Source organism: Artibeus jamaicensis, unplaced genomic scaffold (assembly GCF_021234435.1).
Source record: "Artibeus jamaicensis isolate MK-2021 breed Jamaican fruit bat unplaced genomic scaffold, CSHL_Jam_final contig_2259, whole genome shotgun sequence".
Classification (NCBI taxonomy): Eukaryota; Metazoa; Chordata; class Mammalia; order Chiroptera; family Phyllostomidae; genus Artibeus; species Artibeus jamaicensis.
Window position 1 is genome coordinate 2346228 of NW_026521468.1, and position 23672 is coordinate 2369899.

Consider the following 23672-nt stretch of genomic DNA (forward strand, 5'->3'; position numbering starts at 1 on the left):
GAAACTTGCCCAAAATGATTATACTTCGTTACAAAATGGTAGTGGAAACTTTTCATTCTGTTTTTTTTTCCCCTGATTCTATTACTTTATTCCTTCTGTATTAACACTTATTGAGCATCCTCATTTTACAGTTGAAACCAAGTCTTACAGAAACTGAACTAGTCCAGGGCCTCACAACTAGCAAGGATTTAGTCTCCCTGTTTCTAAAAACGGCGCTATTTACACTATACTATACTAGATAATACCTCAGAGTAGTTAGGAGTTAAATGAGGTTAAGTGTATAAATGTATGGCATATCATATGTAGATAAATGGCAGGTATTCTATGATCACTCATCACCCTTGGAACTCAGGATGCTTCTCCATCTCAGTTCTATCTTGCCATCTTCTCTAGAAATCCAGGCAAACAGCAGGAGTAAGGAGCAGTGGTAGTGACAAAGTGTGCCTCAGGGCAAGAGTGCAGCCCACCCATAGTATATGTAAGTACTATGTAGATTAATTTTTAAGCCCTGTCATCACTAATTGCCATTCCTAACCTACCTGCCCTCCACTCCCCCCATATAGATTCTAAAGCACCACGGATGAGTAACAACAGGCTGACCTTTCTCTAGACCAGAGAGAGGCAAAGAGCCAGCCCTGGCACCACTTAACCTGAACAAAGTTCAGAAGTGCCTCCTTGCCCTGCAAGAGACATCAACTTCCTAATATTGGGTGTATCTGGTTAGTACAGTCACTTAGTAGGAAGAAACATACTGATCTTTCATACTTGTGTTTATTCAGAGAGCTTTCATGTCTGGCCCCCATAACAAACATGTAAGTGCCACTCCACTTCTTATACGGCATTGTGATCATAGGTTTTCATATATCACTGCCAGGCACAGTTAGGAAAGGCTTCCTGAAGGAAGTGAAAAATCAGACCTGAAGGAAAAGTAGGGAAAGAGAGTGTTCTATCTATGCAGAAGAAACAGCGTGTACCAGGACACCTAAGATGAGAGTTTGGTGATTTCTAGGAATATAGAGTAGCTACTATGAAATTGAGTTTAAGGGTAGTCTGTCAAAGGTTGTTTGGCTAGAACCCAGAGCAACCTTTCAAGGACAGAAAACAGGTTTTGACCCTGACCAGCGTGGCTCAATTGGTTGAGGGTCGTCCCACAGAGCGAAGGGTCATTAGTTTGATTCCTCCTGGTCAGGGCACATGCCTGGGTTTTGGGCCCAGTCTTCAGCTTGGGCAATTGATGTTTCTGTCCCTCTTTCTCCCTTCCTTCCTCTCTCCCTAAAAATAAATAAAATCTTGAAAAGAAAGAAAATCTAGGCTTTCTCCATTGGGCAATTGAAAAACATTTTCTCCATTGGGCAATTATCAAGTGCATGACATGAGATTTACACCAGCTTGCCTTTCCCACAACTTTTGAATTCATGAAGTTCATCTCTTTCCAAGAAGAATCCAAATTTACATTTTCATTTTGATCCATCCATCAGAAAACTCCAAGAACAAAGTTGCTTGAGCTAAGGAACTGAGTAGTCACTTCAGTGGTCTCTGGCCTCGCCCGCTTCTGCCTCTGTGCAGGGCCTTGCCCAGAATAGCTGAAGTTTCTGTTCCTCCATAAGATTATTACCAACTTTGTTGGGGTGTGTGCCCCTTTTCTTCCAACACACCTATTATCTCATGGATTATCTGCTCCACGGGGTTTGTGGAGATAGGAGGATGCAAGGAAGGGGACAAGGCAAGCCTAGAACTGGTAGTACGACTTAGGCTGTCCTGTGTGTAAGAATTTGCAAACCTTTAGGAAAGACTCCCCACAATCAAAGGCTTGTCTGTGAGCCTCCAAATCAATCGTGGATGAATTCCAGTGGGAGAATTTCGGATTTGGGGAGGAAGGCACGGGCTGTTCAGTGGTGAATTTAGAACCCCACTTTAACGCGGACCGGAATGCCTGGCTCCCTGGTGGAGGAGGGGTCCGTAGCCCCCTGTCCAAGAGATCTCAGGATATATTTGGAGGGTAGCAGTACTGAAGAGGGGAGGTCTGATCTGGAAGGAATCCCTAGAAATTACACATCCATCTTCGCTGCAGCAAAGCAGGGACGTTGAGCGTGCTGCAGACCCTGAGGTTAGTCCACCCTTTCACCCAGAACAGCGGCGGTACCCACTTATGCACCCGAAGCCCACGTGCCAGCAACAGCAGCCACGTGGAGATTTGCGGAAACGCCTTCAAAAAGATTTGTCCCCTGCGCTGCCCAGTAGAGAGGAAGGCCGAAGAAGAGAACGGGAGGAAACGGTGTGGTAAGAACCAGGCTCGCGGGAGCCTGGAACTGCTAGGGGCGGGGCGGGGCGGGGAGGGGTAGGGTGGGGCGGGGCTTGAACTGGTCTCTGGAAGGAAAGGTGGGGCCTGGGTCTCGTCTGGGTGGGCTTCGGAGGGCAGTGAGTAGTTTCATCCTTGTCGCCCGGACTCCTTGGCTTCTGCCCTAGAACAAACCTCTGGGTCGCCATGGAGTCCACGCTGGGCGCGGGCATCGCGATAGCCGAAGCGTTACAGAACCAGCTGCCCTGGCTGGAGAAAGTGTGGCTCTGGGTCACCTTTCTGGGCGATCCCAAGAGCCTCTTTCTGTTCTACTTCCCCGCGGCCTACTATGCCTCTCGCCGCGTGGGCATCGCAGTGCTCTGGATCAGCCTCATCACCGAGTGGCTCAACCTCGTCTTCAAGTGGTGAGATAGCGAAGCCCTCCTGTGGCCTGCTCCCCCACCCTCAGGGGCCCTGAGTCCTGTGCAAGCCCTGATCTTCCAGCAGGTGCCTCAAAGGCCTGGGTGTTCCCCACCTTCCACCCTCACCCCCCACCAGTGAACCCCATGGCCTTAAGACTTCCCATCTTGTATTCAGACTTCATACTCCCTACCTACTTATTAGACTGGTGTTTCTCAAAAGGCCCTTATCAGAAACCACCCAAGGGACATGGTTAAAATGCAGGTACCACATCCCACCTAAAACATTGATTTAGAAACTCCAGCAGAGGGGCTGGGAATCTAAAGCTTCACAAGTACCTATGGTGACTTAAGTAACCTATAGTCCTGCTTCTCAGCCCGTTTTCATTCATCTATTCATTCATTTGACACTGTTCTTAAAAAGCATGCTTTGTGCCAGGCATCACGCTATCTGCTAAAGTCAGAGAAGGCTTGCAAGTTATAGTGTGCGCCCCAGAACATGACCAGCAGCATAGGGAGCACTTGAAAACTTGCTAGAAGTGTGGAATCTCAGGCCCAGAGCCAGAACTACTGCATCAGAATCTGCATTTTGGCCAGAACCCTGGGTATTTGTGTGTAAAGTCTGAAAAGCTTGGGACTCAAGCATTGTCTTCTCCTTCATTCGCTGGTAGGGTTTTCACGCAGACTTAGAAGCCAGCAGTACCAGGCAACGGGTGGGGTCCTTGGGGCTCATCTCTGTGCCACCCGGGGTGCACCTCAGCCCCTGTTGCCAGATCCCCAGCCTGGCGGAGGGAAGGGAGGCTCACAGGTGACAGACACGCGGGCTGGAATGACTTGCTGAAAAATGGAATCAGAGTTGCCTTCCCTTCTACTTTTCTCTGCAAGACTTTCACCCCTACTGTAAACAGAAAACAGTTGTCTAATAATTTTCTTCTGATTGTCCTTTCCTTTATGTTCTCCCTCCGAGTCTGTAGAAGACTCCTTCTCTAGGCCTGTTCCCCTAAGAGTCAGATCACCCCCGTAGGTAGACACTCTTCATGCCCCGCACTTGACAAAACCCCCATTCATTTGCCGAGTCTGTATTGAGCACCTGGTTGGGGTGAGAACGAGGATCAGTTTTCGGTAGAGAGCAGCAGTTCCTTCTCTATTTCCTTCCTCCCCAGCACTTGATTTTTCTGCCAGCCTCTCTTCTGCTCTCCCACCTCTTCTCTTTCTGGCCAGAGCAGCCTCTTCACTGCGATTTTTCCCAGGGTCCAGCCACGCACCTCCTAGGCCAGGAAATTTTGAATTTTTTGTCCTCCTCGGTCTTTCTCAGCCTCCTCCGTCCATTCCCCACTCCCATTTTCAGACATAAGCAGCTTACCTAAGTAGTAATTCCGGTGTAGATAATTCAGGCTGGAATTGGGGAAATGGAGAGAGGGAGAAGCTCTGGGCTCTGGGAGGAGCCCAATGAGAGGTCCTGGGCTCTCTATGGGTTAGAAGAGCAGAGCTGGTCCTGCAGTGGGAGGGGTAGGAGGAGGACGTTTGAGCACCTCAGAGCGTGCATGCACACACACACTCCCCAACACCGACCACAATCTCTTACCTCTTTATCACGTTCTAAAAGACAAGTGTGCTTTCTCCTATTCCAGGGTAAACATCCAGGGCAATGGGACGGCACAGAATGGGACTGCCTTTCCGACTCCGCCTTGCAGGCCCTCCAGAGTACTCCCGGGTGTTCTTCTGCCCCTCTCCTGTACCCTTGGCCCTGTGTGCGCATAATATCGTCTTGCTTCTGTTCTCTTCTAGGTTGCTCTTTGGGGACAGGCCTTTTTGGTGGGTCCATGAGTCTGGGTACTACAGCCAGGCCCCAGTCCAGGTCCACCAGTTTCCCTCTTCTTGTGAAACTGGTCCAGGTGAGAAGGCTCAAACCTCCCTTTCCCAGTATGGTTAGGATTTGGGTGAGTGTTTCAGAGCACTTTTCAGCTGGGGCGGCCCAGCCTCATAGTTACCAAAACGGAGGACAAAGAAACCCCAGGAGGAACTAGTTGAATTCTGGGGGAGAGCCGGTACATACCCGTGTGCCAGCTGCCCACCGGGTTTAGAGTGGAGCCAAGAGACACGGGTCAAGGAGCAGCCTGAGAGCAGTGGCCTCAGGGAGAGGGAGCTACAGACCAGTGCTGAGGGAGGGCTCTCTTCTAGCCAGGGACAGGTGGCTATGTTGAGCATCTGGGTCCTGCCCCCATCCTCTCACCACAAGCTTCTCTGTCCCCCATAGGCAGCCCTTCTGGACACTGCATGATCACAGGAGCAGCCCTCTGGCCTATAATGACAGCCATCTCTTCCCAGGTGGCTACTCGGGCCCACAGGTACGCCTGGGCCCAAGTGGCCCCCAGGTACAGGGGGGCAGGGGCAATGGTAAGACCCAACAACAGGGCAGTTCAGGAGCTGGAATTCTGGGGACCCCGGGCACTTAGCCTGTGGGAAGCTGAGCTGTGTCTGGATAGCCCCAGGACCATTTGCCTCTGTTCTTTGTAGCCGCTGGGTGAGGATGATGCCAAGCCTGGCTTACTGCACCTTCCTACTGGCTGTCGGTCTGTCCCGGATCTTCCTCTTAGCACATTTCCCTCACCAGGTGTTGGCTGGCCTGATAACCGGTGAGCAACTGGGACAACAGGATGGGCCCAGAGGGTGCTGTTGGCAGTGGGAGGGCCAGTCTAGGATTTTCCCATAGTACACACAACCCCAAGACTTCCCTTATGTCTGTGTTCTGCTAAGTTGCATTGTCGCTCTGAGGGGGTCATGTCCCCAAACTCCTTGAAGCTGCTGTCATCTCACTCCCCCAGGTGCTGTCCTGGGTTGGCTGATGGCCCCCCGGGTGCCCATGGAACGAGAGCTAAGCTTCTACGGGCTAACCTCACTGGCCCTCTTGCTGGGTGCCAGCCTCATCTACTGGACCCTCTTTACATTGGGCCTGGATCTTTCATGGTAGGTCCTGCTTTGAAGCTTGGGCAGGCTGGGCCTGTCCTGCCTCACTTTACCTAGCCTGGGGGGGGGTGGTCTCTAGTTCATTGTAGCTAAAAAAAGGACACACTATGTGTTCACAAACACAGACTGTCCTGGGGTCTCAGCAGAACACAGGGGTTGACCCCGAAGGAGGCGAGAGCCATCAGCGTTCTAGGGCCGAGGGGAACGTCTCTCCTGGCAAAGGCTCTTCTTGCCCACAGGTCCATCCACCTAGCTTCCAAGTGGTGTGAGCGGCCAGAGTGGGTGCACATGGACAGCCGACCCTTCGCCTCCCTGAGCCGTGATTCGGGGGCCGCCCTGGGTCTGGGCGTTGCCCTGCACTCCCCCTGCTATGCCCAAGTCCGGCGAGCATACATGGGAAAGGGCCAGAAGATAGCCTGCCTTGTGCTGGCCATGGGGCTGCTGGGCCCCCTGGAATGGCTGGGCCACCCCCCTCAGATCAGCCTTTTCTACATCTTCAATTTCCTCAAATATACCTTCTGGCCATGCCTGGTCCTGGCCCTCGTGCCCTGGGTGGTGCTCACATTCAGTGCCCAAGAAGCACCCCCCATCCGCTCTTCCTGACTTCAGGTTCCTTCTCCAAAGCCACCGCTGCAGGAGGCAGCCCCAAGCCCTCCCAGCCCCGCCCCAAATGTCCTGCTTATCTTGAATTTCCCACTTTTCCATGACCTGGCTTAACCCCAAAGAAGGGCCTTCTCTCTCCCAGAAAGGTTTGTCCTCCTCCCTTCCCTTCAAAGTCCCTAAAAAGCAAAGCCAGCAGCAAGCCCAGTGGGTTCCCACTACACTGTGAGGGGCTGAGTGGTCCCAATAAAGCCCTTGAACACTTCCGGACTTTCTTGCCTGTGTGCGTATCTCCAGTGAACTTGCCTGTGTGTGCGGAATCCCGGCTGGGCCGCCTGTTCTCCACCCCTGCGGCCCTGTTTCTGCAGAGGCAGCGTCAAAGGCAAAGGGGAGGGCTACAGAGTCACTTGAGACCTTCAGCCCTGGGTACCCAGATGCCTAGGCCACATGACTGGTCCCACTCATATGGTGCTATGGCTACGTTCAGTGAAACCTTGTCTTTAACCTACTGGACAGATACCCCCTGCCACCCCAGACCCCTGTTTCCTTGGTTAGTTCAGGGGCCAGAGAGGAGTTTTGTGGGGTTTTGTTTCTGTTTATTTATTTATTTATTTGGCCAAGAGGGTAAATAAGAATCTCAACTCCATTTGGGAGCCCAGAGAACAGAGACACTGGCCCCAGAAGGCACTGCCAGAAACACATTTATTTATGCAAGGACACACCATGGAATGGGTTACAAAATGCTTAACTGAAAACCACGTCCGGGGAGACAAAGCAAGGAGTGGGTTTACATGGGAACCAGACCGGCCACAGGAAGATGGAGGGTAAGGGGTCCGGAGCGGGGGCTCGGCACAGGAGGCCTGACGCCCCAGCCCCGGCCCCCAGGAGGGTCTAGTACACACTAACAACACACAGGACACAAGCGCACAATGAACTGATGATGGTGGGACTCTTGCCCCTCCCCTGGCTCCCTCAACCCTGCTCAGGCCCCCATTAGGGTAATAAATGTGTAAACAGATTGGCGGGGCCCCAGGGATGGGGACTTTCCTTTTTCCCAGCTGGGCAAAAAAGTGTGTGTGGTGTTGGAAGGAGGAGGGAGGGAGACTCAGCCCCCTAGGAACCATGTCCCGTCTTTGGTTTCCTACAGGCTGGACAGCACTCCCTAGAAACCTGTGGGCCCCCAGCCCCAGAAACAGGGCTAGGCTCCTGGAGAAGAGCAAGAGTGGAACCCCCTCCTGGTCTTAGCTCCCTTGGGCTGGTGGCCAGCTAAGGAAGCCCAGGAATGGAAGCTCCAGCTGAAGGCAGACTCCTGGGTTTCTGGGTTCTGGCCCTGCCCCTTCACAGCTCCCGTTCTTGCCATCCCTAGGCTTTGAAGCAAAAGGTCCTGGGAGGGAAAGGGTGGGCCGCTGACCCGTCTTGCAGCTGGGTGACTAGGGAAATCTGGTTCTGAACAGCAGGGGCACTCCCACCAGCCTGAGGCACCCCCTTGCAGGGACCACTTCCCTGCTCCTGCACCCCGCCATCTGTGCCAGCAGACAGGCAGGGAGGACAACAGACTAAGGTAGAAAGCAGGCCTTGATCTGTGGCTCCCTCAGGCCTCTCAGAATCCAGAAGTCCAGCCCCACCCTCCCCACCCTCTCCAGCCCCTGGAAGGGGAAATAGGCCCTGAGGGGTGTAAAGCAAGACAGCCATGCCCACAGACCTCTGGTCTACATCCTAGGGCACAGGCCTTCTCTTCAGGGCTGAGGCCGGGAGGGAGGAGAAGAAGTCTGTGCAGAGATGGTGAAGACAACAGAGGGAAAAAATGATGGGGAACCATCAGGCAGGAGCCCACCTTCCCCTCCACTCTACATCCTAGACTGTAGAGGGACCCTCCAGAACCTCCCAAGGCTAGAGAGGGGAGGAGGGTGAAATTAAGGCAATTCCCTCCAAGTCGTCTGAATCCAAGGCACCAAACTTCCCGTTCCCTCCTCACTCAGGCCAACTCCAGAACCAGAAGGTACTATCTGGGCCCCCATGCCCACCTTGAGCTGGCCTAGGCTCCAAGGGGGAAAGGACAGGATTCAGGAAACTGAGTGTGAGATACAATGTGGGAGAGGGGCTGCAAAGGGCACCCCCACACCATACAGAGGGAGCAAACGTGTAGAGCTGAGGTGTGGGCCGCAGGGGAGGGGGCCTGAGGCAGCTTAGAGGAGCAGGAGGGGCGAGGCTGAGAGACCCACACGGCACACGTTGTTGAATGTGTGACTTTTTGTTTTTAATAGAAAAAATAAACAAAATCACAATGATGAAGCCCAGAGGGATGGGGGCCAGGGTATCACAGGGCAGGCTCCTGCTCCATAGGCTCCTCTGCTGGCCTGTGGGGACAAGCACAAGGAGGGGCATTCAGTGGGTTCCCCAGCGTGGACCAGGGCAGAGAGGTGGGAGGAACCTCACCTGGGGCTGTGCTCCCTGGCTGCAGCAGCCTGGGCCTGCTCGGCCCCCACCGACAGCAAGGCCATGGCGCTCACAGTCTCGGCCTCCTCCACCTCACCTGCCTGGGCCTCCTGCAGGGAACGACCCAGGCCAGCAGCAAACCTCTGCACACAACTCCAGTGTTTGCCTGTGGGTGCGAAAGGCGCAGGGGGTCAGGGAGGACAGAAGCCCCTCCGTGCACATGCCCAGCCCTGATGCACCTTTAAGGCCCGCCCCCTCGGCAAGGTCTGAGCCCCTCCACCTGTCCCCACACACTCTGGATCTCGATGACTTTCTCTAGCGTGGCCACTGCGTTGATGTTGGGCTTCTGCTGTAAGATCGTTTCGTCCAAGGGCTGGAGCTGGCAAGGGAAAGAGAAGGCTTAGGGTAGGGAGTGGGTGGTGCCTGCTGCTATGCCCAGCTCATTCAGCCTCAGACACCTCGTGACGGGAGCACCCCGACTCAGAGAGCCCTCCATGGCCACCAGCTGTCCTTAGGACTCAGGACGACTTTCCCAGGGACCTTCAGTGCTGCCTGACCAAGGAAGGGGCCCTCTCCCCCAGCCCCTCAGCCCCTGGCCTACTGGCCCACATCCCCCCACCTCTCCCTGCACTCCTCACCTCCACGCTAAGCAGAGCTGAGACACAGGCCTCAGAGGCATCACAGATGGCGGTCAAGTCGTGGCCTCCCTCCAGGGCCAGCACCACCCGGCCCTCTGCCAACGTCATCAGCTGCCTGGTCAGGTGACCAAAACCTTTAGGAAGGAGTAAAGGGAGTTAAATGGTTAAAAAATCAATTAGAGAAAATAAGAAAAGAAAGAGAAACACGAGGTGGGACAAACAGCACAAAGATGACAGATTTAAACTCAAATGTATACATACACATTCATAATAAATTTAAGGTCAATGACTAAATGCTCCATTGAAGACAAAGCATAACAGACTGGCTTCAAAAGTGCAATCACGCGTGTTATAAGGAACATCACTGTGACAGGAGGGTCAACAAGTTCCATCCGTACGACTCTGGGAGGAGGTGCAGCCTCCGCTACCCTCGACAGCCTTTCCTCGCTAGCCCCTCAAGGCCAAGGTTGGCAGAGGGAGGTGGGAGGGCACTGCCAGGGTGATTCCAAGTCTTGGGCCTGCCTCAGCTGTCCTTCCAACTGTGCAGTATCAGTCTGTAACTGTTCCACGCCCCCACTCAACCCCGTCCTTACTGTTCCACAGCCTCCCTTAATCCCTCAGCAGGCTCACATCTGGCGGTGACAGAGTAGCCACCCAGCGGAGACAGGTGTCCCTCAACAGCATCAAACCCGGCGGAGACTAGGACCATGTCAGGTGAGAACTCGTGGGCAATGGGCATCACCACTGTCCTGCAAAGGGAGGGCCCAAGCTGACCCTGGCAGGAGGCTGAGCCAGGCCGAGCCCCACTGTGTCCCCCCGAGACAACCCCCTCCACCTACACCAAACTGAGTGGCTCTACCCTTCCCGGGGGCAGGGCCCGGGGGCTCCCCCCCTCCCCGGCCCCTCTCAGTCCCCACCTGAAGGCTGTTAGGTATTCCACGTCTCCGATGGGGGGGTCCACACCTCCCGTCCATGCCACGTTCACATTGTACCCCACGCCCGGCCCTCCGCCAACCTGGCAGCATGGTGAGGGAGGGGTTATTCTCACTGCCTGGGGACCCCAGATGGTGCCCCGCCCTCAGCCCTGCCTCCAGCCCTCACTCCACTGACCTCTGCTCTGTGTGGAGGGGCAGCTGCCGGCACGGTCCTCCCACCAGGAGCCCAGACTCCCCGGGGCCCAGCACCACGAAGGGCCTCCAGAACCGCCTGCCAGGTCTCATTCTGCTACCTCCCCGCGGGGCCCCATGTTGAAGCCCAGTAGCTGTACCTCTTCAGGAGCCCCAGAGCCTGGGAAGAAGTTCCCATTGTCGTAGCGATGCAAGGAGATGTAGAGCACAGAGGGGTCGTTGTAAAACGCCTGCTGGGTGCCATTGCCGTGGTGAATGTCCTGGGGGCACGGAGTGAGGGCATCAGGAAAGCGGCCCAGGCTCTGGCCCGAAGGTCAAAACTCCCCTCGTCTCCCACCCCCACACCACAGTGAGCTCTAGGGGTGCAGCGCACCACTAGCTACAGGGCATCTGTGTTCTGCTCACAACAGCACTACCCCAAGCTTCTCTAACCAGAGTCTGTGCAGGGAAGACAAAGCCATGGCGCAGAGGTGGCAACCCCGCCCCCAGAGCCCGTCCCACCACAGGAGGGAGGGCAGTGTTAAGGATGGTGAGGCACTGAAAACGGATACTGAAGGAAAATCCAAACATTAACGTGAGTTTTTAAGCCAAAGTTGGGCTTCAAAGAGATTTCATCCTTGAGCAGGATGAGCAGGGCTACTCCTGGCCACTCCCTCAGATCACGGGGAGGAGCGGAGGATGGGTACAGCCCCCTCTGCCAGGAGAGGCAGGTCTAGGAAGCGCGCCCCGGAGCAAGAGCAGACGTGTTAGGGCCGAAAGGCCTGCTCTGAAGCCCAGTGTGAACATCCCGAGCTGAGCAACCTTGGTTTGGAAAGTCACCCAGCACCTCGGGGTCTCCACTTACAGAAATGGACACCCTAATTCTTCCTACGCAGGGTGGCTGTGAGCAGCACCATTCGTGCAGACACACAGCCCCCAGCAGAAAGTGGCTCTAGCAATGGTGGTACTGGCCTCTACTGTTCAAGGTAGGAAGACCCCTCAATGGCTTGAGGCCGAAAGGTGGGGGCCAAGGTGCACCGGGGGTAAAACCGCTTTCGGTTTTTAGCAAAACTCTAGTGAGGAGGGAGCCCTGTGGAAGTAGAGGGCTGGGCTAACGCTCCAGGAGGAGGGTGGAAGGCAAGCAGTCAGGCCCCGCCTCCCTGAGGGCCCCTGAGGAAGAGGGCGTAAGGCTGGGTGGGGGCTTCCTGAAGGCTGACCCTGGCCCCAGTAGCCCCCTGCTTACCCAGTCCACGATGAGAACCTTGCCCACATTCAGCTTCTGCTGCAAGAGTTTGGCTGTGATGGCTACAGAGTTGAAGAAGCAGAATCCCCTGTGGGGAGGGAAGAGAAAAGGGCAGGGAGGTCGGCCTTGGCAGCAGTTTGCTCTGCGAGCAAGATACAGGCATCACCTGGCTGAGATGGAGGAGGGGCGAGGGCGATGGGTCTGGTGCAGGGCTGGGTGGCACTCACATGGCTGTGGATTCCTCAGCGTGGTGTCCTGGGGGCCGGATGATGGCAAACCCATTCTGAAAAGGTACAGACGGAGAAACAGAGATGTAAGACAGGCAGACAAGGCGGTCACAGAAGGGTGGTCGCCAAAGGAGAGAAGCAGAAGCCAGGTGGGAAAGAGAACACAGGCCAGAAACACACATCGCACACATGCCCACGGAAACGCCAGCCGTGGGCCACATGGCAGACAGGCCAACCCGCCCCTGGCCTCGAGATACCCACGGGAGCCCCAGGCATTATGAAACTGTCAGTCCCTCTTTACCCCTCGTCCCCCAGCTGCCCAGAACTGTCACCTCCTCCCAACTTTGGCACCCGAGAGCTGAGGTGGCAAAGGCCTGTGCCTTAATAAAGAGAAAGCTAAGGCTGCCCCACCCTCCCCTCCTCAGGGTGCAGGACCAGCCCAAGCGGTGCCGAGGGCCCTTGCACACACTCACCTTGAGCTCTCCAGCTGCCACCTTGAAAGCCAGCTCCACCAGGCAGCCCACTGCCATGCGCACAGCACTGGAGGAGTGCATCTCATTCCATACGGTGTCACTGTCCACCTGCGGGGGCAGGAGAGCAGGCTTCAGCGTGCCCCTTGCAGGGGTAGGGCAAGAATGGGGATAGGCACCTGGACAGCCAGCCAGCAGCTGTGTTGGGCAGGAAAGGAGCCAGAACTGGCAGAGCCATGCACCCACCCGACTGGCAGATGCCCTGCTCACCCCGATGCCCCCACAAGGCAGCATGGCGTACATCTTCTGGCTGATGGGGCCTGCGGGGAAGAGAAACAGAGCTGTTCTGGAAGTTGCCTCCACTACTAGGGCTATAGATTGGATCTGCAGAGGGCAGTGAGCTCAGTCACAGAAAAAGAATATTAGACCCAAGCAAGGACAGGCTTTTGCAGCCCACAGAAGTTGGGAGATGTCTGTCCCTTGTTCCGGGGAGACAGCAGAGAGAAACGGTCAGGATTGGTTGGGGAGAAGAGCAAATCACACCCCATGACCAAGCCTGACTTGTCACCTTCCATCCTGCAATGCATCCCAGCAGTGTGCTCTGATCATGTCACAGTCTATGTGAATGGCGCCCCCTGGAGGTGTGTAATGTGGCACCGTACCAACTCTGCCCCGGATGACCTGTGTTCATCAGGACCCACCTGGCGGGCAGTCTTCTTGACAGCCTCCGATCCCACCCAGGCAGCGGACAAGGACTGGTCCGCACCCTGCCCATCAGCCTGCCAACTCACCAAGCAACTTTTTGCTATCCAGCTTCTGTCTGTTGAGGGGGCTGGTCCCATAGAGCAGGGTGTGATATTCGGAGTGCACCGTCTGAATCTCATCCAGTGTGGCTTTGCGACCCCGGATCCGCTAGCAGGGGAGAGCAGGAGAAGGGTGACGCTGAAGGGCCAGCTCTCCCTGACACCCAGACCCTCTCTCTGCACCACAGCCGTGGCACACGGAACCACTTCTGGCCTCAGGAGATCGAAGGTTTTTGAGAAAGCACACCCTGACTGCCCGGGGAACCCCAGGGCGGGACTCTTCCCCCATTCTGCTGGGAACCCTGGTGGACACAGGCTGCAAAGGGTGGGTCTCAGAGGGGGCTGGGGGGACGGGCCCTGAGGTCAGGGGTTGAACAGAGACACAAGAACAGGATTCACCGACAGGGAGAGGCGAAGGCCTTCGTGGGGTCTGAGTCAGGGGCTGGAGGAAGAAGGGGCTCCCTCACCTCACACTTGCTAAGCAGGCCAGTCTCCTGCAGCCGGGACCAGATGCTCTGGATCCGGCCGGCATGCTCGGGGTGCACATGTGTGTTCCCACACATGCACTGGTGCTTCAACATGAACGTGTCGTAAACCACGCCTGAGTCGGAGAGACACGCCGGTCAGCCAGCTCTGCTCCGGGCTGCACCACAGCCTGGCTGCCGCAACCGCCAGCAGAGCTCCCTGGGTTCTTCTTCTCAGCCGGCCTGGCCCCAGCACCTCTCCATGGCCACCTCTGCCACCCTCCCACACACCTGCCCCTCTCCTCTCCGGAAACTTTCCCCCACATTACTGCCTGTCCAAACCTCCCTGGCTCCTCAAGACTCAACCATGCTGCTGGGGACACCCCTATACTGGTTTTGATCTCTGCTCACTGTGCCCCCAACACTGTGCCCTCATAGCACATCCTCCTTTTCCCACTGCTGTCACAGCCACGGTGTGCCGCACCCATACCCCCGTTCCCCCTGGTGAGATGAAACCATCCTCAGACATCTACGGACCCTCAAAGCCCAGCACAGGGCAGCTTTACATGGTAGAGCTTCCTGGAATGGACAGAGGCCTCACTCTTGACCTCCCAGGGAGAAAGGGAAAGCTAGAAGGGCCGGACCCAGCTGAGACAGTGAGCTTCCTCACCCACTGGAGGCTCGTGTGGTGATGGTTCAAAACCAGGTGGTCCCTCCCCAGTGCTGGACGAGGGCCCTGAAAAGTATGCCACCCCTGCCACGACAGGCAGCCATGGTGCACATGGAGAGGACGAAGGCCTGTTCTCCCTCCCTGCTGGGCACTCTGAGGGGTCCTGGCCATCCCTTAAGGGCCGGGACTGCCTCTTTAGGATTCCCACCGGGCTCCATGCCATGCACAGCATGCACGGACCCCCGGCACACAGTGGAGGGACAGCAGGCAGCTGTGGGGCTTACCTGTGGTGAAGAGGTGCTTGGTGAGTTGGTCTGGGGGGCTTTTCATGCCCCCAGGAGCAGCAGGTGAGGACTGGGTTCGGCCCAGGGCCTGGTGGGGCACAGTGGACAGGCTAAGGGGTGCCTGGTACACCTGCAGGGGCTGCAGCTGCTGGGCGTCTGAGAACACCTGGGAAGGGGGAGAGTGGGAGGGAGCCTGGGTGAGGCTTAGCCTGAGACAGAGTGAGGACAGGTGCCCTGGGGCCTTGGGAGGGAGGCCACTGCAGCCCTTCTAGGCCTCCTCTTCCCCTGCTCCCGCTCCCCAGTCCGGGAACAGAAGCCACTCCAGCCTTTGATGTCTCCACCCCTGAGGAGATAGGGCGGGATGGGGGGACAGTACTGAGTCATGCCAGAGAGCAGTGAGGTAAGAGGGATGGGGGTGTTGGAGGGGGTGGGATGAGTCAGGCCTGGAGGGCTCAGCTGTGTCCGCAATGAATGGAGTGCTTGCTAGGCACAGGGCAGACTGTAGTAACAGTGGGGCGGGGGGTGGTGTACACACGCACGCACGCACACACGCACGCACCAGGACCAACGCACAACCCACCCTACGTAGGCAGAAACGTAGATACAGCCACACACACGTGCGTGCACATGCGAGCAGACAGGCGGGGGCAGCCACAGACGCAGGGACGGGGTGGCAGACTGGTGCTGACAGACAGCTCTGGGGCCGACAGCGGCAGCGCCCTCCCTTTCACAGCCCCTGGTCCCTTTTCTACTCCACTTTTGCTCTCTTCAGAAAGCTGCCCCAGCACACCTGAGCCGTGCAGACTGGGGAGAGGGAAAGACAAAGGTGGGGAGAGGGGGAGAGGACAGAGGGATAGGGATCCAGGGCTGGGGGAGCGGGTACCTTTTTGTAACCAGCACTGGACTCCTCCAAGTCAGGTCCCTCCTCGGCACCACTCTCGCCCTCCTCATTCTTGACCTGGATGCAGTCCTCCTCCTCCTCTTCCTCCTCCTCCCCTTCCTCCTCCTCCTCTAGGTCTTCCTGCGTGCTCTCGCTCTCCGTGGAGCCTTCTCGGGGTACGGTGAGGGCTCCCTCCCCCATCAGGGCCTCCTGCTGCTCTGTCAGCTCCTCTTCCGTTTCCTCGGGGTGGGTGGTGGGCTGTCGTGGCAGCTCCCCAGTCTTCGTGAGGATCTGAAAGCAGAGTGGAGGGAGCACAGCAAAGTGGGAGGGGGCACATCCATGCAGCCTGTGCCCCAGGAAAGTCTATCCTTCCCTCCCCTCTCCCTGAAGCCACCCAGCCCGTAGAGCTATGTAAATTAGAAAAAGGCAAGGTGGCTCCTCTGAGCAGATGCCCACGAGGGAATGGCCTGGGGTGTCAGCCCCATCGCCCCTCCTGCCAGCCTGGTCCTGCCCCCAGCAGAGCCCTGCACATTTGCTTCTCCCGGCTCACCTTGCCCAGCTGCAGCTGCTGCTGCTTCTGCTTCTCCAGGAATTGCTGGTGCTGCTGCTGCATGACCAGCTGCTGCAGGGCCTGGGGGCTCTGGGGTAGCGGTGAGGACTGAGTGCGGCTCAGGGGCCGGTGCCTCGGGAGTTTGCCCACTGTCCGCATGCTGGTAGCCACTCGTTCACCCGTCACCAGTGGGGACTGCCCATGGAGCGGCACTGCGGGGTGCAGGAAGGGGAGGAGTAACCATCATTACACCAAGCTCCCCCTATCCCACCCCGACTCTCCCCCTCCTAAAACACCACCACCTACCCACGAAAAACTGTGGAGGTGCCTGAAGCACTCTGTTCCCAGACTTTAGCCTCATTCTTCCTTCACCCCGTAAGTGAACACTCTCACAACTCAGAGCCACCGCCTTCAGCAAGGCCTCCCAGGTTCTCCAATCTTTCCTTTCGATTCTCTTGTACTTGCACATACAATCTCAGGCCCTCCATGTGAATAAAGAGTGACTAGTTCTCTCCAATTATGATGAGACCTCCCTGATCACGGACATGGGCACCAGGCCGGGGAGCCTGGGGGCCAGGATCATGTGTCTTTCAAGCAGGATCTCTCCTGATGCCACTGGCTACTTAAGGCCTGGCTGTCCACAGCGGTGCTGTCCGACCCCACAACTGCCAGCTGCACATGACTACGGAGCCCTGGCAATGTGGCCTGTCTAAACCGAGATGTCCTTGATAGGAAATACACACAAATTTTAAGAGTGTGAAACACCAAGTTGAATATCTCACTGATAACTCTTTATATATTGATTATACATTGAAATGATAATATTTTAGATGTAGAGTGTTAAGTATGTTATTAAGTTTAACTTCACTTGTTCCTTTTTACATGTTTTAATGTGGCTACTAGAAAACTTTAAACTATACAGTGGCATGGACGGCACTGCTCTGGAACGTGAGCCCCGTCCTGGCAGCAGATGTGGAGAACAGTGCCTGGCACAGTGCAGGGACTCACTAAATCTGCAGACTGCGGAAGCAATCGATGATGCCATTGACGGCAGCTATGACAGAGCTGGGAGTTATCCCTGGCTGCTTCTCCCTGATGGGCCTGCCCTAAGCCCCAGCAGGGGGCCTCAGCAACCGCCCTTGCTCAGCGCCTGGCCTGTGCACTCACCAGCGATGAGAGTGCTCTGCTGCCGGGCCTGCTCCAGCAGCAGCACGTGCTGCAGCAGGGAGGCGTGCCCATGGGGGCTCGCGTCGCCCTCCAGGGCCACGCCCAGCAAGCAGCCAGGAATTGAGGATGTGCTCATGAACTTGCCAGTCAGTGCGCCGCCCTGCCGCAGGGACTGGAGGGCCTGCCTCTCGGCCTCCTGCTGTGTCGACAGTTTGGGGGAGGCCTGGGATAGAGAGGGGAGACAGATGAGGGGGGTGCTCACACTGCCCCCAACCCTCCCAACCTTGGACCAGCATCCCTCAACTACCCTCTGGCCACCTCCCAGCTCTGGGATGAGCCACCTGATTTCTCTTAGGGCCTCAGGAGGACAAAAGCTCCAACTGGGGACATCCAGGACCAAAGGACCCAACACCAGAGGGAAGACAGGGTATGTGCCCATACTTACAGTGAGGTGCGAATTGGTGACAGTGACCGTGGCCTGCAGCCCTAGGGAGATGTTGGGCAGAGAGGGAGACGTGTAGAGGCTGAACTGGTTGGGGGAGCTCTCCAGAGGGAGGGCCCGGTGCTGGGGGAGCATCTGGGGAGCAGTCAGGAGAGACAGGCATGAGCATAGGCAAAGGGGGGCCACCTGGGGCCGAGACTGAGGGCTCGGAAAGGTGCCCTGCTCCCGGAGCACTGAGCTCCACCTGGGGGGGATGGGCTTCGCGTCACAGCCCTTCAGGAGCCCTGTGGGGCACATCCCACGCCAGGGCAACAGGCCCCCCAGGCTGCCGGTGTGGGAAGAGACGGCCCTGCTGGGCACTCTCAGCGAGACAGACAGGAAAGAGCCGCTACCCTTCTTCCGAGCGAAAAGGAACAGCCCCGGTCCACCCCCTTGCCCTGGCAGCCCCGTACCTCGGTGGGGATGTTGGGGACTGAGCCAGTAAAGCCGTTCTCGGAGATAGTGCTGTGGGAGCTGTTGGGAGAGCTGGGACCAGAGCCGGGTGCACTGTTGCACACTGACGACACTATGGGAGAAGTGACCGTCAGCCGGGTCTGCCTCAAGCAGCCTCTGCCCTCAGGCTCTCAGAACAGGGACGGCAGAGGAGTCCTTACCCCCAGGCCCGGCACCTGTGATCTCAACAGCTCTCTTTTTAAAGGTGCTGATGACAGTCCCATCCTTTCGGCGCAGGAGGGGACTGCTTCTCCGCTCTGCCACCTTCTGCTTTAGCCTTGAACGCACTTTCAAGTTGGGTTCAGAGGCTAGGGGGAAGGTAGCCAGGGCTCAGACACGTCCACACAAATGGGCACACTGCAGCCCGGCCCCCTCCACACACCCACCTCCGCCTCCCAGGAGCTGTGTTCTGGGAGGCCAGGCGGGGCATGCACTCACCTGTTTTGCGGAGGGGAAAGTCATCACGGCTGTCATAGGGCCCAAGCAAAGGCAGTTTGTAGGAGGGAGGCGTCCCAGGGGGGCCACTCTGGGGAGGGGAACTCTGGTCCAAAGAAGCATGGTGGGCTCCCCTGGGGGATTGGGGGCAGGGACAGAGACAGATCTAAGTTATCACACAGCCAGCAAGACCTGCCACCCAGCTGTCTACATTTATGAAATAGCCACTATATGGAGGGATAACAAAATGGATCTGGAGGAGAGAAGGGAGGCGAGAAACCAGGAGTAGGATTTCCTAGGAGACTGCAGGGCCCATATATGGTTTCAGGCCAGGAGCCCCTTTCCTGCCTACAGGCAGGCAACCCCTGAGCAGGGGCTGTGACCCACGCCTGCCAAGGGCCATTACCAGCATTTGGGATGCTGTGGGAGGGAATGGTTGAGGCCGCCTGGCGTGGGCTCCTTTGACTTCGACAGGAGGAACTCCTGGAGCCTCAGCTTCACCTCAGTGCTGGCGATGGCACCTGCGAAACAGGGCACAGTTGACCTGGGTGCTTGCGGCCACGGCCCGACTGGGGGGTTGGGGAGGAGTCCTGACTGGCCCCAGAGACCCTAGGCCTTACTCTCTTTGCTCTTCTCCTTGTTCCGCAGAATGAGCAGCTGCTGCTCTAGCCGCTGCTTCTCCAGCTCCTCCTGCCGCTGCTGCTCCCGCTGCCGCTGCTGCTCCAGCTCCTGCTGCCTTTTGGCTGCCAACATCTGCTGCTGCTGCAGAGGCAAGAGGGGGGGAAGGACGGGGAGACAGGGTGAGCAGGTCTGGGCGGGGGTCAAAGGTCTGGGTGGCCCCCCCACGCCCCCCTTGCTCACCTTGAGGTGCTTCTGCAGCTGGACCTCATGCTGCCGTGTCAGGTGGTCATGCTGTTTCTGAAACTCAGCAAATAGGAGCTGCTTCTGCAGCTGCTGCTGCTGCTTGAGTGCCAGGAGCTCCTGCTGCAGTTGCTGCTCCCGCAGCGCAGGGTCCACAGGACCTGCCAGCGCACCCCGCAGCTCCACGGGGCTGGGGCTGCCTCCGCCCCCACCCCCCACTGAGCTGGGCATGGCTCCTGGCAACACCGGCTTCACCTCCACTGTGGGGAGAAGAGACAGAAGTGGGTCAGGAGGCCCCAGCCAGCTAGCTCAGTTGGTTAGGGCATCATCCCCGGTCAGGGCACATACAGGGAACAGCCAATAAATGCATAAATAAGTGGAACAATAAAGTGGTTTCTCTCTCATTCACCCCTTTCCCCTCTCTCTTAAATCAATAAGTAGTTTTTCATGATTTTATTTACTTATTTTTTAGAGAGAGGAGAAGGGAAGGAAAGGTAAAGAAACATCAATGCACGGTTGCCCCTCACATGCCCCCAACTGGGGACCCGGCCCACAACCCAGGCATGTGCCCTGATAGGGAATCGAACTGGCAACCCTTTGATTTACAGGCCCGTGCTCAATCCACTGAGTTATACCAGCCAGGTAATAATTTTTTTAATGTTTTGTTTGTTTGTTTTTAAGGGATCAGGAGGTCTGATCCCAGACTCCACTAGGCCTTGGCAGCCATGTAGCGCTCACGGAGCTACCAGGCAGAACTACCAGACCACAGGAGAGCAGAGAGAGGGGAAGTCAAATCTCTTGCTGTGGGTGTACAGCCCTCTGCCTTAATTAAATGGGGTCAAAGCAATGAACTCCAATAGGAAAAGATGCGTAAGTGTGAAGCACAGTACCTGAAAGCACAGAACCTGAAAGACTGTGCGTGCTCAATACATGCTGTTGTCACTGACAGTCAACGCCACTGGGATTACTTTACTGATGGGGGAAACTGAGGTTTCGAAAGGCTGAAGTAACATGACCGGAGGACAGTCAGTGACCGATGAACCAGGGTGCAAATCCCAATCCTATGCTTTCAACCACTGTCCCTGCTGTGCCTTCCTCCTCCCCCACCTCTCGCCACCACACACTCCTTGCCAAGAAGCCTGAACTAGAGGAGAAAATGAGGCACAGAAGTTGGTTCTAGAACTGATGGGGCTGGCAACCATGGCCCTCAGTAAGCCCTGGAGAGGCCTTTGGGGACCCTCTAGACATCCCTACCCCCTCCCATTTTCTCTTCCCCACGCCCAACGAGGGCAGAGCCAAATGGAGAGGCTATGGAAATGGGGGGTGGGGTGGGAGCGGGAGGCCTCAGGGAAAGAGGGTGCAGGGCTGCACCAAACCAGGGACAGGAGCGGGCTGGGAGTCAGACTCGCTTCCTTTGCTGGATTATCTCCTTTCAACAGTTTTATTGTAATTACCCTGCAAATGCCGCTATATATAGAGTGAGCCAAACAGCAGCTGTGCCTAAGGGGAGGAGGGAAGGAGAGAATGGGAGAATAGGAGGGCACGCACAGAGAGGAGGCGGGAGGAGGAGACAGGAAAGGAAAGGGAATCAGACAGGAAGAAGGGTAACAGCAGTGGGGGGGGCTGGAGCTAAGGCTGATCGCTCAGAACTCCAGTCCCAGGGACAACCCACTGGGAAGGGGAAAAGGGTCAAGGGGCTTCCTGGGTCCCAAGACCTTAGGTCTTGGCCCCATGTGGACAATGGGCTGACAGGCCCCAGTGAGTGGCAAAAGGTTCCAATGGGAAGGATAGGTCTCGACCTCCTGATCCCTATACTCTGTCCTCTGGTCACTGAACATCACTTCCCATCACAGCTCTGTGGCTGCCAGGGCAAACACCACACCAGCGAGGAGCCCCAAACCCAGCCCACACCACACAAAGCCTCCTGACGCCAGCAGGAAGGGAAAGGCACACTACCCACTGCCTGGGAAGGAGGAAGTGAGAGACACAAGGCCAGCTCGTTCTGTTTCTTTCCATTTCTTTTTCCAAAGACAGCCCTCACCCTCCTCACGCCAGCCCAGGGAGGCCACAAGGAGCTAGGGACGCTCCTGCCGCAAGGCCCACTCTGGCCCAGGCCTAGAGAAGAAAGGGTCCCAACACCCTGAGGGTCTCCTGCCCTCGTGAGCAGGACTCAGCCCCCCCCCCCCCATCAGGAGTCCACAGAGAGCAGGGCAGGGGCAAAGGGCTGAGCTAAGAGAGGCTCCCACACACACTGTGCAATCTGCAGGCCTAGATCTCTCCAGGGAGCCTGCACTGAAAAAGCGTCACCTTGGGCAGGGACTAGGTACGCTGAAGGCCAAGGCCGCGTTCCCCTACTGCCTGAATATGGCCTCTAGGACCCGATGGGGGTGGAGTGGTGAAGACTGAGCAGAATGTCTCTCTCAGTCCCCACCAGCCCCCTCTCCCCGCAGCACTGCCAGGCACATTCCTCTGTGGTTTGCCCGCCAGCCACACTGACGACTCTGCGGCCAGGAGGCCAGAGCCACATCTGCAGGAGTGGCCAGATGTGGTCAAGAGGGTGGAGCCACACACACTCTCTCCCCCCACCTCCCGCCCTCCCCTTGTCTTCCCCTCACTCTCTCATCCACTTTTGCTCCTAATCCATGTTCTATCCCAGCACCAGGAAACTGCAAAGGGCTTCTGGAGGTGATCAGCACCATTCAGGGTGCAAAGCAGGGTGGCAGCAAAGAACCAGCAGCCAGTCTTGGGTCTCCCCAGCCCTGGAAATGCTCATCAAGGCCCCAAGCTGGCTGGACAGTTATCTGTTCCTAGGAAAACCCAGCTTAGCCTGAGGCACTGCCACCGATCGCTCAGCCAAGAGGTGGACAGGCTTCATCCTGCTGCTCCCAGCAATGCCAGGACTACAGGAGCCAGTGCCAGCCACCCAGGGAAGGGCAGGGGCCGAGCACTCCTGGCTCCCAGCAGGAAATCCTGCTCAGGATGGAGCTGCCCCCAGCAGAGCTAGCTTCCCGTGCAGGAGCCCGGCAGAGAGGGCATGGGTTCAGAAGGGACTCTCCCGACCAGGGCTCCCTCACAGCTGCCACCACCACCGAGGCGCTAGGCTCTGCACAGCAGTGAGGACCGTAGCCCAAAGGGGTACAAGTGGAGGGGCAGCCAGTGGGCTCTAGCACATGGCGTTGTTCCCACATAAGCACGAAGCTCAGGTGACTTAAGAATATTAATCCACAGGCCCTGTGGGGCCTGGACAGGATGCAGCCAGGGTTCTCCCAGGTAGCAACCTGGCTCCATCCAAGACTGAAGGGGCTGCAGCTGAGCAGCTGGAGTCAGAGAAAAGGGAAAAGCACCAAGCCCCTGAATGTAGACTGCTGGGCACAAAACCTAGAGCCTGGCTGGCTTTGTACCCCGCCCCCACCAAGGATCTGCACCTTCTGCCAGCTTGGCATGAGCAGAGCGAGTGGTGGTGGCTGCCATCACCTGGAAGGGGAAATGGGTGTGTCATGAGAGAAGGTCCTTGATCGATCACCTCCTAGCAAACCAAGAATGGTGGGAGAACCTCTGGAAAAGGAAGAGAGTGGGCAGAAGGACACTGTTCCTTAAGAGGACAGGCTGGGAATTTGCTAGCAAGGAGACCACTGAAAGGCCAGGGGAGGGGTCACAGGGAAGGGCAAGGCCCTGGGTGCCCCCTTCACCCCCATACCTTCCACTGATGGAGAGTTGTAGTGAATAGAAAGTACGCCAGCCAGCCGACACAGCAATTTCCTACAGGGGAAGATGGAAGCATCGCCTACCCTATTCCAGACTCTGCTCCTTCTTAGGGACTCTGCCCCTTCCTCCTGGGAGTGGTGGCCTTAAGGACAAGCAACAACACTATCTTGTCCTCTGGCCTTCTGCAGGTGTGACCAATACCGCCCCCATGGAGAAGCCCAGCCCATGTGGCTGGGTGGGCAGAGCTGAGTACTTCCAGTCATCAGTGACCGCACACACACCAGGCTCTGCCTCAGAAGGAGCCTCCCCGTCCAGCTTACAGGCACAACTGGGCAATGACAACACCTTTCTTCCCATCCAGCAGGGCCTCCCACCTCTGCACAAGCCCCCTTAGTCAGTGGGGGCTCCCACAGCAGGTTATCCAGGCAGCACAACCAGGGATGGCCCAGGTCCTTGGGGGAGTGGGAGGGGGAGGGTGGTGGTAATGCAGATGCTTACGGGGTGATCGTTGGGACGACTGCCACACAGCCCTAGA

The 23672-nt window shown here is 56.9% G+C and overlaps 2 protein-coding genes across 10 annotated transcripts in view; one reads left to right on the forward strand and one right to left on the reverse strand.

Annotated features, from left to right (window-relative positions):
• Positions 1-2217: 2217 nt before the first annotated feature.
• Positions 2218-6534, forward strand: G6PC3 (glucose-6-phosphatase catalytic subunit 3). 3 transcript variants are annotated; one of them, XM_037135193.2, is made up of 7 exons: positions 2218-2280; positions 2467-2703; positions 4486-4592; positions 4955-5045; positions 5215-5333; positions 5523-5664; positions 5904-6534. In XM_037135193.2, the coding sequence occupies exons 2-7, from the start codon at positions 2486-2488 to the stop codon at positions 6265-6267; spliced, it is 1041 nt and encodes a 346-aa protein (XP_036991088.2). In that variant the 5' UTR covers positions 2218-2280; positions 2467-2485; the 3' UTR covers positions 6268-6534. The 3 variants fall into 3 exon arrangements, with proteins under 3 accessions (XP_036991088.2, XP_036991089.2, XP_036991086.2); XM_037135194.2 differs by lacking the exon at positions 2467-2703 and having other exon boundaries at positions 2233-2280; XM_037135191.2 differs by lacking the exon at positions 2218-2280 and having other exon boundaries at positions 2356-2703.
• A 1949-nt stretch (positions 6535-8483) lies between these two features.
• HDAC5 (histone deacetylase 5) overlaps positions 8484-23672 on the reverse strand; it is a 34690-nt gene continuing 19501 nt past the window's right edge. For 4 of the 7 annotated variants that reach the window (XM_037135186.2, XM_037135184.2, XM_037135183.2 and 1 more), the window contains 24 exons: positions 19433-19692; positions 19192-19333; positions 18978-19092; positions 18575-18705; positions 18298-18444; positions 18097-18209; positions 17648-17779; positions 17203-17425; positions 16036-16247; positions 15489-15776; positions 14606-14771; positions 13655-13788; positions 13176-13296; positions 12655-12704; positions 12388-12495; positions 11915-11970; positions 11688-11775; positions 10606-10725; positions 10256-10353; positions 9969-10087; positions 9339-9472; positions 8995-9079; positions 8701-8866; positions 8485-8621 (listed from right to left, as the gene is read on the reverse strand). In XM_037135186.2, the coding sequence (XP_036991081.1) occupies positions 8582-8621; positions 8701-8866; positions 8995-9079; positions 9339-9472; positions 9969-10087; positions 10256-10353; positions 10606-10725; positions 11688-11775; positions 11915-11970; positions 12388-12495; positions 12655-12704; positions 13176-13296; positions 13655-13788; positions 14606-14771; positions 15489-15776; positions 16036-16247; positions 17203-17425; positions 17648-17779; positions 18097-18209; positions 18298-18444; positions 18575-18705; positions 18978-19092; positions 19192-19333; positions 19433-19692 (3248 nt within the window). In that variant the 3' untranslated portion in view covers positions 8485-8581. Of the gene's footprint in view, positions 8622-8700; positions 8867-8994; positions 9080-9338; positions 9473-9968; positions 10088-10255; positions 10354-10605; positions 10726-11687; positions 11776-11914; positions 11971-12387; positions 12496-12654; positions 12705-13175; positions 13297-13654; positions 13789-14605; positions 14772-15488; positions 15777-16035; positions 16248-17202; positions 17426-17647; positions 17780-18096; positions 18210-18297; positions 18445-18574; positions 18706-18977; positions 19093-19191; positions 19334-19432; positions 19693-23672 lie in introns of those variants that run through there. The other 3 variants (XM_037135182.2, XM_037135185.2, XM_053659770.1) reach the window with 3 other exon arrangements.